This window comes from Camelus dromedarius, chromosome 5, assembly GCF_036321535.1.
Source record: "Camelus dromedarius isolate mCamDro1 chromosome 5, mCamDro1.pat, whole genome shotgun sequence".
In the NCBI taxonomy this organism is placed as follows: domain Eukaryota; kingdom Metazoa; phylum Chordata; class Mammalia; order Artiodactyla; family Camelidae; genus Camelus; species Camelus dromedarius.
This window is the reverse complement of record NC_087440.1, coordinates 9980189-9998405: the sequence shown is the minus strand read 5'-3', so window position 1 is coordinate 9998405 and position 18217 is coordinate 9980189. Positions and strand designations below refer to the sequence as shown.

The 18217-nt window shown below is 33.9% G+C and overlaps 1 protein-coding gene across 9 annotated transcripts in view; it reads left to right on the top strand.

Annotated features, from left to right (window-relative positions):
* The window catches only part of TCF12 (transcription factor 12), a 328851-nt gene that overhangs the window by 276583 nt on the left and 34051 nt on the right, over positions 1–18217 (top strand). For all 9 annotated transcript variants that reach the window (XM_031452681.2, XM_031452683.2, XM_031452679.2 and 6 more), the window contains 5 exons: positions 7112–7217; positions 8253–8392; positions 8672–8816; positions 9509–9573; positions 17285–17363. In XM_031452681.2, the coding sequence (XP_031308541.1) occupies positions 7112–7217; positions 8253–8392; positions 8672–8816; positions 9509–9573; positions 17285–17363 (535 nt within the window). The remainder of the gene's footprint in view (positions 1–7111; positions 7218–8252; positions 8393–8671; positions 8817–9508; positions 9574–17284; positions 17364–18217) is intronic.

Below are 18217 nucleotides of genomic sequence, written 5' to 3'. Positions count from 1 at the left end.
TCATGAATGCTAACTGATGTGATTGGTCAAGCAACTTCTTACTAGTTTCTGTTTAAGATGAAGAACTTAAAACTATTCTAGGTATGTTTTAAAACTCCGGAAATCAGACTGGCAGGTCTGTTCTAATAGTACTCATAGTACTGAAATTGGGTTTAGCCATAATTTTGGCCCCTGCCTGCCCACATAATTTGAATTTTCATGAGAATTAGAGTAGGAGGTAGCAAAAATTGCATTGTAAATACTTCTAAGACTTTTTTTTCAAATAAACATTTTCAGTTAATAAAAGCACAGAAACCAATATGAGAGTATATAGAGCTACATTTCTGTTCCGTAGGGTATTTACTACTAATTAACATGAGAGAGGAGAGTATAATTAAATTAATTCAAATTTCCAGGCTGTCTGTGGGCCCAGCAGAGTTAAATCTAACATTTGTATGATGAGGAAAATATGAAGTTATCTAAGAATTCTCTGAAGATAAAATGCTAAAGACATTGAATGACAAAGACCTTTAGCTTAAATCTGCCTTGATTTTTTTTCCCCCTTTCCCACAGATATCTGAGATTGCATTCCAGATATGAATCCAAGAAGGTCTTTTTTTCTTGATTCAAATGGGCACAGATACGAGGGAGTTAAAACTAAAGCCTCTGCCAGGAGAGTATGTTGTCACTGGTCAGCTTTACTAATGTTTTAGAAAGAAATTTATGTCCCTTTCCATGAGCTCATCAACATGTTGAAGAAAGGGATCAGGTGCTGTATATTAGAGCTAAATATTTTTTAAATATAGGTAGTTAAGAACTGACACTTCTTGATTTTCTCAGTATATTACCCCAGTGTACGAGTTTCAAACCCAGTCCTTTAAAAGTTCCATAGTTTATCTCTCAGGGGAAAAAAAAAATGTGCCTATCATAAAAATGATGATGGTTACAGTAAAGAATTGATGAAACATGCCCATGTCTGTGTTAACTTAGGTTCACTAAAATGTGCTTGACTTACCTAAGAAGAAACTTTTCTCACAGTTGAAAACCAGTATTATTCAACTATGCTTGTTAGACAGCAGAAGTAGTCATTGATTTCAAGCAGCTCTGTACTGAAAGCTGGGATTCTTTTTACTTAGTATCATTAGAAAGGAAATTTTACATTATTTCACCCCTAAACATGTCTCTGGAAATTCTTGGGGAAAGATATTGGTCCGTTACTTATGAAGCTGTTGACAATATGAACATATATTTTTCCCTTTTATAGACATTCTGATTATGTGTTTATCAGGCTAGCTAGTTAGATGAAAAGAATCTTCTGTAGATGGCTTATGTGTCCCTGAGTTAGTCCTTGTACTTCAGACATTTTGCTTTATGATGCCTTTGGTTTCAATTCCTGTGGTATTTAGTACTGCAACTATCTAAATATTTCTCCCCTTTAGGCTTGGAATTACCATAAAAACTTGAGTAGTAGATTGGACTTTATGGCAAAATTTGCTGCTTTTATGTAATATTAAAATACTGAATACATTGAGATATTTATCAAATCTGTCATTTAAGTATTTTTAGATATTGGGAAATTCTTAAATTAGATTGCTAGTCATATACTTATTTAAATGTTTTAATGTCTTTTTTCTTAGGGGTTATGCTTGCTTTACTTTTCATTAGAGAAGGAACAAGGAAAGTGGGAAGACCTGAATCTCAGAAACTTTGAGATTTTGCGATTTATGTTAAAGATGCGCCTTTTTTCCTGAATGTATACATAAAATCTGTAGTCACAGAAAAATAATGGATAATCAGATAATGATCAGAAAAATCAAAAGGAAATATTTTTTAGGACATTTCTTTAACTTCCTCTAATAGTAGTACTCTTAATGAGTGTAATTCTTGAAGCAAAAATTTTACTTTTTTAAACAGTTTCTTTTTGCTAAATTCAGATCCCACAAAATGCAGAAATATAAGGAAACTATTATATTTGTGTTTATTACTGTGTGTGTAAATTACATAGGTTAATCAGCAGTAACTAAAAAATTCTTTAACAAATTATTATCTAGTTTTTCTTTCTTAGTTTTTGAGTGTTGACCCTTAAATGTGCCTGTTTTTAAAATTATTGGCCCAGAGATTTAATCACAGTTTTTAAAGATAGGATTTGACTTGGATTGGGGTTTTTCTTTTTTCCAGTGACCTAGACTGGTTAGTTTGGGGGTTTTGTGGGGTTTTTTTCCCCAGGTTTTAGTTTCTCAGCTAGATCTTGTATAATTTTTATTGTTTAATATATAATATAGTTATATAAAATATCAGATAAATTAAGTAAGTGTTCCTGAATAGAATATCACTTTTTTATTTTACAGTTGTGATGGGAGGGTAATTTAGTCAAATGGCTTTGCTTTGTTTTGTTGTTTTGGTTAGTTGACAAAGATTTGTTTGAGGTGATTTCTATTATTAGCATAAACTTTTCACATATTGAAGGTTCGTGTTAGCATGTAAAGTGTTTAGCATTAAAGTATTAAATGGTATTTAGCACATTGGAATTTAAAAAGAACTACTGGTCAAACCATCTTGACAGAAGAGCTAATAGAAACCTAAACATAGTGAATTATTGGTAATAATTTCTGTGTTAGAACATGTTCAGAAAAATCAACAAGCTTCTCCATCATTCTTCTTTCCAAATTAGGTAAAGCTGTTCCCAAAATGTTTGAGAGTTTGTGTTGGTTTCATCAGTTTTGGAGCTTATGAAACTCCTTGAATATTGCTTTCAAAATAATTTGTGTAATTTTAAATTACTGGGTAAGGAAAAGTGATCTAAACTTGCATTGTTCAATATAGTAACCACTAGTCACAAATGACTATTTATATTAATTAAAGTAAAATTTAAAGTTAAGATCTTCAGTTGTACTATTCACATTTCAAGTGTTCAGTAGTCACATGTAAGGAGTAGCTACTGTATTGTACAGACATGGATACATTTCCATCATTTCATATATAGAACATTTCTGTCATCACAGAAACCTCTTAGTGCTCATCTAAAGCATTCCTCTCATTTTCTGTAGAAGGGTATCTTAATTAAGATATATAGCTAGCTACTCTCCTATACTAAAGAAAATTCCCAGTTCATCTCCTCATCATTTAGAACATTTAAAGATACCAGCTACCACACAGGCTATGGACTATTTTTAAAAGCATAGGGAATGACATCGTCTTTTAACTCATACTGGATGTGACTAGATAAAAAGAAAAACTATCTTTTTTAGCAAAAGCTTCTACTACTTTGCATCTTGCCACTCTGCCTCTCAGGGATGTTTCCAATATTAATTACAGGAAGGATGCATTGAAATCAGGAGCACAGTGCACAGCTCCAGGCTCTACAGCCAAACAGAATGGACTGCCCTGAATTGGGGTGATCCATATGACCAAACTAAATCATCCAAGCAGGAAAAAGGGAATATTTTTGCTAACTTGACTCCCAGCTGGCTTTATGAGCTAAAATATTCCAAGGATAATTGTGTAACCACTGTAAAAGGTAATGTAAATATTCACCCCTGAAATTCCTTATCACTCTTAAAAAGTAAGTTTGGGTTAATGGGATGAGGACATGAAAGATATTACCATGGATTTATTCTTTTCAAACAGACTTAATAGTGAAAGGGGAGTATCTATTAGATTTTTAGTTACATTCATTCAAGTTGGAATAAATGTTATGGTTCTATTCACCAGACACTCAGAATTTCTCTCATTGCCATTCCTGGAAGAGAAAGCGTAAGTGCTTGAGAAGGAAGGACAGTCCTATGATAGCTGTTGTGAGCCTGAAATTCTGAAATGAGGCTAGAATTCTAAAAATCTCTAAGTACCACATTATAGTAGAACATCTTTAATTACTTAATTGTACTTTTTAAATTTCTCTTTAAAATAGTTTGACTCCTGGTAGATTTTAATCACCTTAAGCATACATATTCCTTTCTCTTAATTTTAAGATTGTTTGTTGTGATAGAAAAACATACTTAAGATTTAAATATGTGATTAGATCATTAACTAGAAAAAAAACTGGCATCTCTGTGCAGGTGATCAGATGACATAAGCAGTCTGGTTTTAATTTGTGGCCGGTACTGATTGTAACTAAAAGAGACTTGCTCTTTGTGGAACTGGCTGACTATTTCCCTCCATCTGGAGTTAATAAAGTCGTTGAGACCACATCAGTTGCGCTTTGCCGCAAGAACTCTTTGATCTGAAAAATCTGGACTGGCACAACTGCTGCTTCATAACATTGCATCTATGTTTTTGCAAGCTATGGTTAAGATACCAAAAGTAAAGTTTTTTTGGCCTGTGTTAGAAATGCTGTTAGACGGACCTCTTTGAGAGCCATATTTTTTAGAACATTTTTATTTGATAAAAAGTTTTGAACTTATGTTAGTAAATAAATGACAAACATAATAGTTTAGAGTTTTGACCATTTTCATTTATAAGGTCTATCCTTTAAAAGTTAATTTTTTTTCAAAGTCTGTTTATAAAGACTAACATTAAAAACAACTTTACCTCTAAAATGAGCCCTGGACTCTCCATATATCTTTGAAATTTTTACATACAAGTAGGCAAGTCTCTTCTGCTTTGTGTGGCTTACCTTGCTTTTCTTGCTTTCCGTGATAGTCATGATTAACCATCATCTAAGCAGCATATTCTCCTTTATTTGACAGTGATTTGTAAATCAGTGAAGTCCGGCTTATCCCTTTCTTTGCTTTAGTACACACTTAATTGCACACAGTTAAAATTTTTTTAAAGTGTAAATTTATCTTCTATGGGATGCAGTGAATTAAATAGAAATAAGGATAAAGAAAGGTATATTGAGAAATTATATATAAATTTAAACTGTGTAGATGTTTTGTGTGAAATGACAAATCAGGACTGGAGTTTTTCATAATTATCGGTGGAAGGTTTACATACTGTTTCACCTATAACCTAGATAGAATTAGACAATTTTATATTTCATACTTTCAAATCAGTGATAGTATCCATAGTAAATAAACATTTGTGACAAAAAAGTTGTGTTCTAATGCTGTCTTCTGAATTTTATTCTTTTGTCTTTTCTTGCTACATCTGTGGAGTTACTATAGTTTTCATTGTTTGTGGTTTCAGCCTAGTTTGGGAAAATCTGTGTATAAAGGGAACAGAGGACATCTAGCTGAGGCTAAATTTAGATGCTGAAACTTGATTAAAAGAAAAAAGTGCAAAATTCTTTTCCTGAAAACTTTTTCCTGCCTATTTCAAACACGTTTGTGTATATTCAGTTATTTCATCCTAGCAGTGTCTTTATGTAATCGCACTAAACTAGAAAACTATGTTTAATATGTTTAACGTATAATCCCCAGGTAATTCTTAGAAATACATCTTGTCCCAAGTTTCTCAGGTATCACCGGTATGTGTTTTTCCCTCTGGGATATAAAAGATAGGAAACTAACCTGAATGCCAATCCATTAAAAAGACACACCTGTGCTAGTAATCGCATGGCTAGCAAGAAGAGTAAAAGTGGCCTTTTCAACCTTTTGTTTACGATGGGCTGTGTGTGTGTGTGTGTGTATGAATATATATATTTAGGGTCATGTCGAACAAAAACTGTAAGAAACAGCATTTGAGTACTGAACAGGGACAATATATGGCAGTATAAATGCTCCTATAAGAATGATAGAAAGATGATATTATTAGCTAATACTTAGTGAGTACTTACCGTGCTAAACATTTTATATGTATTATCTCATTTGATCTTCCCATCATCGCCCCGATCCAGGTACTGTGAGCACCATCTTACAAATGAGGAAATTGAAACTCAGAAAGTTAGGTAATTTGCCAGAAATCTTTACAGTTAGTCAGTGCCTCAGAGAAAGAATAAATGAATATAAAGTATAGCTTATGTAAATAAAATAATTAATCTTGATGTGTGTTTCCTTAACTTTTTTATTAGTGCTAGAAATGTATGCTGGGATAAAAATAAACTGTGCAAAAGGATATAAAGCAAATGTCTTCTTTCCCAATTATAAGTCTCGAGGTGTAATAGTTATTTCTTGTGTATAATTCCAGAAATTTTCTATGCTTATTCAAAAAAAAATTCATATACTTTTTTAAACGTGCTCCCAAAATTTTATTGTGCTAGTTACTTTTTTCCACATAAGTGAACACTTTGGATTTTTATATTCGGGTGAAATTTAATAGATGAACCTTTATCAAGCTAAAGATAAACATTTCATATACTGCTCACAATAGGACTCACTTCCATTCTTCCTGACTCCTGGTTCACTTACTTTTACAGACAGTGCATCACCTTAAATGTTACTTATTTGTTTTCCTTCTTCGTTTCAGTAGTCATCGTGAGAATGGTTTGATCCTGTTTTGATTATTACAGTTATTTGGCCGCCCATTTAGTTTTCCAGAGAAATGACAGTGTTGGCCATTTGTTAGTTCAAAATGTTTAGACTTGGCTTATCTGAAGCAAAGGTTTATCAAGGGAAATTAATACTGCTCTGACAAATTAAATGAGATTTTTCTTAAAGCTGTGCCAGACTTGAAAATTTCCTTGAAATTAAGAAATTAAAACCCTTCAGAATTTGGTTTTAATTTTGCTAACTTACTAAGTTAAGTTTCTGAACAATTGTGTTGTGCCTTTCACAGTTATCTTTTAATAGTAGTAAAGAATAGTAACATTTAATCTAACTCATTCTGATTTTGATAAATCTTGTAACAGTGAAAAGAATTAATTTTGTGAACCCAAGTTTTATTTCATGCTATATTCAAAAGACACTTGTTTCTACCATCATGTTTTAAATCATGAGACTGTATGGATTTATGTTTTGTAAGCAAAGTCAACATTTGTGACTTTATTCAACCACCTGGTGTAATTGTCACACAGAGGTGCTTTACAAGGACATTTAGGATAGTGTTTTTCTGCAGTAATCAGCTAAAAGCAAACATGTAGATAGTATCCAGGTTAGACATTATTTATGCGGATTTAGGCAGTTTCTTTGAATTTGGCATAGGCTTTTTTAGGTAGTAGATAGCCTTTTTTAGGCCCTTCATGAAATGTAACATGCATTTTAGATAAGTGATTTGATAGTCACTTACATTTTAATTAAATTTCCTGTTTAATTTTAAGGTATATGCACCATCCCCAAATTCAGATGACTTCAACCGTGAATCTCCTAGTTATCCATCTCCCAAGCCACCAACCAGTATGTTTGCTAGCACTTTCTTTATGCAAGGTAAGTACTGCCAAATAGTTGTCAAATGCTGGAACAGTTATCTGGTGTATATTAGCTAATACTTTAAAGTTGTGAGGAAAGAGAATATCTATACAGAAGTTCAGACGTTACTTATCTAGATATGTTTGTCTAAAGCAAATTAAAATCTAGTTTTAAAGTTTTCTAGTGTTAATTGTCACTGACTGCAATGTAGTTAGATTATCCAGCAAAGTATTGGAGGGCCCATCTAGTATTGATTAAATTTATAGAAGACTTCAGTTGAGAAAAATGAGTATACCTGCTTTTTCTCATTTTGGAATTTAAATGTATAAAAGCTATTAACAATTTTAGTTTCTTACTTAAATTTTAGGTTCATATCACTCCTAGAATTATCAATGTAAATAATGAGTGAATATCATAGAACAGATTAGATTTTAAGACAGAAAAAGTGTTGCACTTCCTTTAATTCCTGTCTAGCAAATTATGTTTGTTTGATCTTCTGTGGTTTTAGACTGTGGGAGCAATAAATTACTGCATAAATGATGCATTGACTTTGCATTGATGAATGAAGTCATGGCTAACACATTTCACTTGAAGGCTGACTATAATATAGTCATTATCAATTAGTTAGGTTTACTGTAGGAGAAACTTCTTTATTCCAGTTTAAGAATGTGTCATATAGTATACATTGCTTGTTACAGATTAAGAACTTTTTGGTATATGTATGGGTATACTGTTTAACCAAAAATTTAATCTAATCTATCCCCAAATTTGGAATTTTTATTATCCTCCCTGATATGAAGTTAGATCTTGGGAGGATTTTTATAATGACCTACCTAGTACAGTTTGGGATATTTTTTTCCCCTCTAACGATAAAAGTTTATTGCTGCTTTTAAAATAGTGACTATACAGTTTGGAGGGAAGAAAACTAGACAGCTGACTAGGTTGGAAAGGGGAGGAAAAAATATCTGGGTACCCTTTGAATTTTTATAGCATCATCAAAATAAAAGAAAAAATTTTTGTTAAGAAAATTTTATATTTCTCTTTTTGTCTTAGATGGGACCCACAATTCTTCTGACCTTTGGAGTTCATCAAATGGGATGAGCCAGCCTGGTTTTGGTGGAATTCTGGGGACCTCCACTTCCCACATGTCTCAGTCCAGTAGTTACGGCAGCCTTCATTCACATGACCGCTTGGTAGGCTATAATACACAACTAGGCTGCAGCAGCACTTTGTCATCGCTTGTATTTCTTTTTGGATTGCAAGTGTAAGGTTTGATTCTGCCAAAACTTCTGAAGTATGAAATACTTCTAGGCTTACTTCATGCCTTTTCAAAAAGTAAATGATAATGGTAGTACTCTTCAGCTGCTAACTTGCGATGTTCTTTTTAACTTGTTATAGTATTCTCCAGTTGTATCTGCATATTATTCAGAAAATGTATTTAATAGATCATGTCTCTTTCCCCCTTTCTCTAGAGTTATCCTCCACACTCAGTTTCACCAACAGACATAAACACAAGTCTTCCGCCAATGTCCAGCTTCCATCGCGCCAGTACCAGCAGTTCACCTTACGTTGCTGCCTCACACACTCCTCCCATCAATGGATCAGATAGCATTCTAGGTGAGCTTTTTTCAGGTTGGCAGAACTTCCTAAAACCGAGTTTAGGAATTTTTAGTGAATCCTGTATTTTTAAATATGTATTTTTTTGTTTTTTCATATTTTTTTCTTCCAGCTTTATTTAGATATATAATTGACCTACAGCACTGTATAAGTTTAAGGTGTCCAGCATAATGATTTGAGTTACATACATCATGAAATGGTTATCACAATAAGTTTAGTGAATATCCATCATCTCCTATAGATACAAAATTAAAGAAATAGAAAAAAAGAATCTTTCTTTGTGATGAGAACTCTTAGGATTTACTCTCTCAACAGCTTTCACATGTAACATACAGCAGTGTTAATTATGTTTATCATGTTGTATATTATATCCCTAGTACTTATTTATCTTATAAGTGGAAGTTTGTACCTTTTGACTCAACATATTTTTTTAGTATTGAGTTTAAAAATGAAAGAAAGGAAGAAGAGAAACTTTTCTGATTTTCATTAATGTAGAAACCGGTGAGGAACCTATCCTTACTTTAGCTCACTAACTACAACACATGCGGAGTATTTGCTTGCTTATTGTGACAGATGTGTGATAACAATAGAGAACACCATTAAAATAATGGCAGAGTGCTTAAAAAAAAAAAAAAAGCATACCTGCCTGCCTGCTAAAATCCTTGATTTGTTTTCCTACTTGAAATACTCAGGAACCAGAGGGAACGCTGCTGGAAGCTCACAGACAGGTGATGCACTTGGAAAAGCTCTGGCATCTGTGAGTATTGATTTTACATATTTTGCTGAATGATTTTTACACTGCTGAACGCAGTGATTAGATTTTGCGGGCAGTATGTGTCATAGTTAAAGGGTGTAGTTATAACAAGATGACTTCATTACTCTTTGTTTTGAAATCAAAGCACAAATTACTGAGATTAATAGTTAAATCTGTTTGTTTTAAGCACACACTTAGTGAGTTGCCCATTAAAGTTGAAGTCAAGTGGAATCAAGAAAGGCTACTCAGTCATTCTTCTCATTCAGAATAGGAAGGGCTTTTATAAGGATTTTTTCCTAAGATGGAATTTATTTTATGTGTTTTTTAAAAGTAAAAAATAATCTCCTGCAGCTGATTCATTCAAGAAATAAGAGATGAGAGCCTTCCCTAAAAAAAAGTTCACTGAAGAACTTGTGCTAAAATGAGTAAAACTAATTTGAAGGAATCCCATAGTATTTTCTTCAGTAGCTAGTTTACATCACATCAGGACATTAATGACTAAGAAATGATTTGTTTCAATAAAGGTAATGATTGTGTTTTAATATCTGATCCTTAAAACATTAAACTGAAGTTCTTTCTTTTGGAACTCTTGGGAGAGCATTTACCAGTAATCCACAAAGATTCCAAACCTGACTGTTTAAAAGAGGTACTTTTGCTTTGTACTTTGTGAAGTTTCTCCTTAGGCTTTTTCTTTCTTTCCTTTTTCTTCCTGAATGATAGGTCTCTCAGAATTCTCACAGTGTTGTTTTACATTTTCTATGAAGTGCAAATAACTCTGTCAGACACATTTGCTGCTGTTCATGGGGAAAGCAGACCACTTAATATGTGAGTAGTAGGAAGCAACTATTGAGCATTAAAGGAGATAAACTGTTTGTGTATGGTTTCTGTAAATAAATCTTTCTCTATAGCAGTACAAGTTTTTTGAGAAATCAAGGCAAGTCAAGTTTATCTACCACATAGTGGTGCCCCGCACAAAATAGAGCTCAGTAAATGTTTGTTGAATTCAGTCTTGCATCATACGACAAAAATGATGATAATAATAACAAACCCCACAAAAGTATCAGCTATAATTTGAATGCTTGCTAGGTGCTAGGCACTATACTAAGCATTTACATGCTTTGTTTCATTTAATCCTCAAGAAAACTCTGTGAGATTGGCATTATTATTCCCACATTACAGATGAGAAACTAGGTTTAAAAGGTTAAGTAATTTCGGCTCAGAAAGATTAAGTAGCTTGCCCTGGGGATCTCCAAGCTGGGAAGGGTAAAGCCCAGATATATGAGATGAGAACCCTGATCTGACTAGCTTCACTTACTCTGTACTTCCAAAGAGCAATGCCACAGTAACTGTTATTTTATAAGGTGTTGATGAGGGTTAAAGGAAGATGTCTCACTTTTTCTGGACTTATTCCCGCCTGATGAAAACTACCTACTTAGAAAGAAAATAATTCTGTAATATTAAATATGAGTGCCTCCCAGATATTTGATTGGCTTGCCATAGTCCTTCTGACTTGGAAAGAATCTAGTAGCAGGTACTTCACATGTAGAAAGACAAATAACATTTGAACTTTCAATATTAGGCAACTTTTTAAAATACAGCCTGCATTTCAAGGGCTTTTTTCTCAAAACTCTCTTTTTGTATTTAAGGGAAACTGTAAAGGAACCTTGGAAGATAGGCAGGGAAGAATTTGTGATGTTCTCAGTGGTCCTTCAGGCTCCTTTTCAGTCGCCCTTCAAGTCCTTGACTATTCTCCCATTTTAAGACCCACATATTAGCCAAACCAGTTGGCATTTGGAAAAGAAAATCCAAATTCACTGAGTGGAAGCCAGGGGAAAATGTTTAATCTAGTTAGTGGGTGGGCTTTGGTTGTCATGGAAACTCAGCTCTGTCATCCTGTGTTGTTACTAGGCAGGAGCAGCCAGGTCATTCCATAAATCATTTCTGTCATAGCTGACGGTGATGCATTCCATCTGCTCCATCACTGCATGCCATAGTCTGCACACTTCAAATCCCTTCCTTCAATCCATCCCCTGACTCCCTCCCTACCAGACTCCTCCCCCAAACACGTTCTTTCTCCAACTTCCATTACAAACTCATATTCACTTTAGTGCTCTCAGAATGTACTGAAAAGCAAAAACATTACATTGAGAATAGGAAGGATTAGAAGAGATGAGGAGAAGGAATTTGATGAGGATTACATGTGAGAGTCTGACATGCATGTGAGAATTTGATGTCAAGTATTACAGATCTTTGAAAATGGTGACCATGAGTATTTGCGATTTTAATTTCTTTAGAATGTGACGTTTTAAATATAACATCTAGGCTTAGATGGAGAAATGCCATACTGTTGTCACTAGAAGTTATTTCTAGCTCCCAAAATGTCTGATATATACCTTAGAAGGTCTTTTATGTGTGAAACATCAGAGGGTACAACCTTTGTTCTTCAGTTTAAGTATTAAAGAGCACACAGAATACTGTGTGATTAAACATGTAAAGCTAGATAATACATTTGCAAAGGTTCCTTTATTTTAGATTTAAGCCTGAATAATTGTGGTCTTAATCTCAGGGTAGCTAGAAAGAGAATTGTACATGAAAGTATTTACACAAAGTTCCCAAAGCCCTATGGATTATGCATTAGTTTAGATAATAAACTAGGGTAGATAGAAGGAAAGGAAAATCTGGATATTCGTGCCATTTCTGTGTTTCCCTGAACGTTTGCCAGACAATAACCCTTTAAGATTGTGCCCATGGAGAGTTATATAGAGGAAGAAACATCTGGTTTATTTCAGTGCCTAATACCATATCAAAACACTTGGTCTTTAATTTAGAGGAGATCAAACAAGAGGACTGTTTAACTTTGTTGATTATATCAGACTTCTTTGTGATAATTTATGTTTTGATTTCTACCTCAGAGCAAAGGAAAGAGAGAGAGAGTGTGAGTGTGTGTTGTTTGTGTATGTGTGTGTGTGTGTGTGTGTGTGTGTGTGTGTGTGTGTTTTAATCTGGGTAGTTAAATGGTCAGTAGCCCCTAACAAAAGAAAAGAAAATTCAGGGAAGTTGATGTTTAAAAGTAATTCATGAAATAAGTTTCTTTGTTCCTTAGACTCAATAACATTAGCATAATAAAGATTAACTGAAATGTGCACTGTAGTGTTTTAAAAATTGGGCTCACAGTTCCAAGGTTGGGCTTGGGAGCTCTCCATTGTCTGAGGCCCTTTTCATTAGCCTCTGGCTTATTGGCACCCTGCTGATTGGAATGGACCATGACTGATAGGAGGAGGAGCCTCATTTGTTGCAGTAAAATGAGGCATATTACCGGTTAAGCCTGGCAGAAGGTATTGGGAGTTATTCATCATTGGTCATTTAACAGTATGAGGACCATGGGCTGCATGTAGAATGAGTTCTTACTTTGTGTTTATGCTCTAGATTCTAAATCACTCCCATCCCCATTTTTTAAGTGACTGACTTTTTTCTTCTCTCTTTTTTTTAATCTTTTAAACATCAATGTAGGAATTCCTTAAGGTCAGAAAGTACAAAAAGTAATGTATTCCTGATTTAGAATGCTCTTTGTCAAATAAGCCTTATGTTTAGAATTTCTTAAAAGTAACACAACAATATCTATAGAATAAGTATAATTCATATGTGAGTTGGTAATAGAATAAATATGCAGAGGTGAAGTTTAATGACATGGTCTGTGATCTACAAGGCTATATACTTTTTTAATGTTGTTGCTCCCCCTCCCACATACACATACTCTTTTTAGGGAAGTAAAAAGGACAAGAAAAAGTCCTGTAATTTGCCAGGCTATCTGTCAGTTCAGGAAAAGTATTAATAACAATTCTGTCTGTCATCACTTTAATTTAGAGCAAAGTAGAACCAGGAAATGTGAGGAAATGTAAGTGGAGAAAATGGCTTTTATTGTAAAATGGAGAAGCTGCTTTTGAAAAAGTAGAAACTATATGTTGATACACTTTTTAGTACTGCTTCTCCTGTTTTCACAGTGACTTTTAGAAGCTTGTACCTATATTATATGTAACACCAAAGTCTTTTGCTTAGTCATTGCAAGGTAGTGATAAATGACTACGGTATAAACTCTTCCTTCTTTGAGATAAAGAAGTCGTCACTAGTTCTTCACATGCTACAGGACTGTTTAACTGTAATGGCAGAGTTATCGGGGAAAATAATGGTTGATAGTCTGCTTATACCCTCAGAGGTCCTAGCCGTGTGGTATAGGCAGCTTACCACATCAGCACTAATTGTCAGAAACAGCGGAACCTTTCCATATTGTTATCAAAGCTTATACCATAAAACTGATCTGTAAATGAATTCATCTTTATAATAAGATCTTTTTCTCCCCTTTGGTATTTCTGTCACTGAAACCCACTACATAAATACTAAGATATATGCTGTCATTTACTGAGTCCTGCTTTTTATCAGAAAGTATTGTAGCAAATTTCCAGTGCAGTTTAATCGCTCAAGGTTTGTTTGCTGTTGTTGTTTTTTGTTTGTTTTGTTTTTTAATATTGAGCACCTCCTTGTACAAGACAGTGACAGACAATGATGGATTCAGTGTTGAATGATATAAGGTCCCTACCTTCAAAGAGCTTCCAGTCAAGGAGAGAAGATAAGACAGGTATACAGAAACAGAGCATAGTGTAAAGTAGAAGACCAAAGACAAGCACAGGTTATTCTAAGAATATAAGGGAAGTGAAAATGAGAGCAAATGGGGAGGTTACATTTGAGTTGGGCTTGGATGTGGTATAGAATTCCTTCAGGGAGAAGGTAAGAAACAGGCCTTTTAAAGGACAAGTTGTGTTCAGAAAATGAAGAAAATATTTTGTTTGTATATAATGTTTTATGTAGGTTATGAAGTAGAGAGATATTTTTGTGACCAGATTATATAATATATCAAATATCATTCTTTTTTATATAGTAGGCAACATGAAGCGCTCTCTGGGATTTGACTGTTCAAAACTGGTTGAGGACAGTAGCTCAGGCAGTTATGTATGGGATGAAAGGAACAGGGAGTAACTAAAAATATAAAGACTTAAATAGTCCAGCCACAAGTTCTAGTAAAGGTTTAAAGTAATGTCATGGCATTGAGAATGATGTGTGCCTATTCCAGAAGCATTATAGAGAATTGTGGGCATTGGTGTCTGTGGTGGGAAGGGTGGAGGAGCAGGGGAAAGGAGGGGAGAAAGAGTGGTATTGTTGACCATGAGAAAGAATGGTAGTGCTAAGTGGGCTAGAGGAAACAGAAGAGTAGAAATGGGAAGTGTAGGGAGCTTGGGGCTGTGATGCAAAATTTGGGTTTGTGTATACTGAGCTTGAGATGAAAGAAGGATAGTGCCCAGATGGAAAAGTCCAGCAACCAGTATAAGGTTAGAGATGTCAACTTAAGAATCATTCACAGGAATGTCGTAGTTGATACTTCATAAAGAATGGTATTACGAAGAGAAAAAACACAGGTAAATAGAAAAGACAACTGAGACTAGAGCTCTCGGGAGATCTACATTAAAGGAACTGGAAGAGTAAGAGAGAGGAGCCTAGGTGAATACATCCAAGCATTTAAAAGGAATACTCAGATGGTAACTTCGTAAAGTTGGTATCATTCATTCTTTCAACAAGTACGTATTTACCAGCACTGTTGTAGAATCTGAGGCTACTGCAGATTTTGTATAATTCAGATTTTGTCTGAATAAGACAAAGTCCTTGCTCTTCCGAGCACATTACTAGGAAAAAGGGTAAAAGAAACAGATAATAAACAAGTGAACAAATTTAGACAATTAGTGATTAATGAAAGGAGTATGAAGAAAGCAAAGCAGGAGGTATGACACAGAGGGAATGTTATTTCCCCAGTACTTTCATGCAGTTAATTCTTACAGACAAGGAAATGAAAGTCAGTAAGTTGGTTTATGATCATCAAGCTTTTGCAGGGAAATGAAACTTCTCTCACTCCTCATCCACCCACCATCAGTGTCATCAACCCTCCCTCCCTTACCAGTATTATAATCAAGACATAATCTCATAAAAGTTAGCATCACTTGTTCATAAAAGTTAAAATTTTTACATCTTAAAAATGAGAAATACTAGTTTATAAAAATAAAGGGATATGTTGAAATATGTTTTTGTTGAAGTTTAGTGACTAATTTACTTAGGGCTGAAATAAATCACTGTATGTATGCAGGCCACTAGAAACCAAAATGTGACCTTTAGCTAATTTTTACATGTGTGAAAGGTAACAGCTTTTAAAAGGTAACAACTTAGCTTTAAGATCAACATTATTGGCCTTATAGCACACTACTTCCCTATTACTGAGTCCTCCTATAAAGTCTTTTGAAGTCTTCTTGATAGCTGGGCTTTTCTAAAATGGCTTTCTAACTTGAATATACAACTTCTAGATCTGGCTCTTTGAAAAGAGTTGGTGTTTAAAAGGATTTCCAATTTTGATTTAGTAACATCACACCAATGGGTGTAGTCACCAATTCATTTGTAGTCAAAGGGAAATAGACTTTCTGACTGCTTACAATTTAATTAGTGCTGTCTTCTTTTTTAAAAAACTTGAAAGCTATTAATGTTTGATGATTATGACTTGTGGAATTTTGTTTTACATGAGCCTGTCCCACTATCTGACTTTTTCAGTGTATGACGCTGCCTTTAAAACCAGTGCTAAGGCCCCCTTATGTGCCATAATTTGAGCCTCTTTAACTTTATTAGAGCCCTAAGCTTATTCAGAGCAAGATCGTTTCTATTGGATGACACTTTCCACCCACAAGTAGTTTTCCTTTTTAAAATATTTGACCACAGTTTATCCAAATAAGTTGATTTGTCGGGCCTAAGTTAAGTGCTGAGATGTGAAGATGATTTGTGATGCTTGTTAAGAGGAATGGAATTGTCCTAGAGAAGAGCACCCAGAGACCGTTGCTGGTGCGTGGATTAAGGAGACATTTGTAATGTGTGACTGTTAATTAGGTGAACTTGAATGAATCTGTGACTGTTTTTTTTAGCAATATGAAATAAAGTATTACAACAAAACTTTCAGCCAAAATACCAAAATTTATGCATCCAGGTATGTTATCCTCTTAGGAGATAAAGTCTGCAAATTATTTAGGAAACACTGAAGAACATTCATAGTTTTCTCACTTCCTTCAAAGATGACAGAATATCCTTTGAGAGTAAGTTCGACTTTTTACAACACTCACACATCATTAGGAACTAGATCAAACTAGAACTTTTTAAAAGAAATGGGATAACTTTTTGAAATTTATTTTCTTTGACTTCTAAAACTTTTTTAAGGACAGTTCTCTTCAGAAGGTAAGTTAATCGTTTCCTAAGATAATTATTTTTAATGGATAAAACTTTTTTAAAAGGTATATTGTAGAAAGATTATTTATCAGATCTGTTTACTTTTTAGTTCTCTTTTTTCTTCTAACAATTAGAAATTTAAATTATTTTCAGCAAGAGTAATAAAGAAATACATGCGATCCATTTATTCCTGTCACATTAGAATATATATGATACTTTCTAATCCTAGTTTTAAAACATGCTTTTATAGCCTTTATGTAATGGAATAGCCCTAAAATCAATTAAACAATTTTTCACTCTGAGTCTTAGGAGTGGCTGCTTAGATTATAAAAATAACTCCTTGCAAAAGGATTTATATTTTTGCTGTTGTCACACGGTGATATGTGTGTATCTTTTGTCTTCTGGTTAGATTTATTCTCCTGACCACACCAGCAGTAGTTTTCCGTCAAATCCATCAACACCAGTTGGATCACCCTCACCTCTCACAGGTAGGCTTTTGTTTTATCCAACTACTTAATTAATATATTTGGGGCTACTTGGAAGTACTTTAAGTTTATTTTTCAATAAAATTTAGTGAAGACTCATGAAAAAAATCTATTTTAAGAAAGCATATAAACAGAGCCCTTGAGTTCATTTTGGAGCATATTGAAATATTTGTTAGTTTTGAATTACTTGTTCATATTTCTCTGATTCTTAAAATAATTGGTGATAATTTCTAAGAACAGTTATAACAGGATAAAAAAAAAGACTAGGTGCCTGGGATGAAGGTAAAATATAGAGGAGATACATTTAAATTTTTGATAAGAGAACATAGAACATAAAGTAACCTATTTAGAAGTACGTGTAACTTCGTTCTTCCTTACTCTCTGCATTTTCCATGTACCATGTGTAAGACTCGGAAATGAATAACTTTCTGCTAGATAGTTTGTCTTTATTTTTAAGTCCACTAAGTTATTATTTCATGTATATTTTAAATTCCTGGGGATAATGTAGTTTTTTGCAAAGGAAAAGAACTCTGTGAATGTGGATGAACATTATTAGTAGAGTTAAATAAGTGTTCAGATTTGCATTACTTTTTCCTGTTTTTTTCACATTAGCTTTAACTGGTTCCAGATACTATCCTACTATATAAATTTGTTGAGATGCAATTATCATTATTGTCAATAGGAATTTTTGTCAATAGGAACTTCTCCAGTAGTGTTTGGAGAAGAACCATGGTGAAGAAGAAATGTATTAGTTCTAAGGAAAAGACATTAGACAACTGGGTAAAAATTGCCATTTTCCTCCAACAGCTGACCTCAGAAATGTTTCTCTAGTCCTCATCAAACCTCCAGTTAAATCC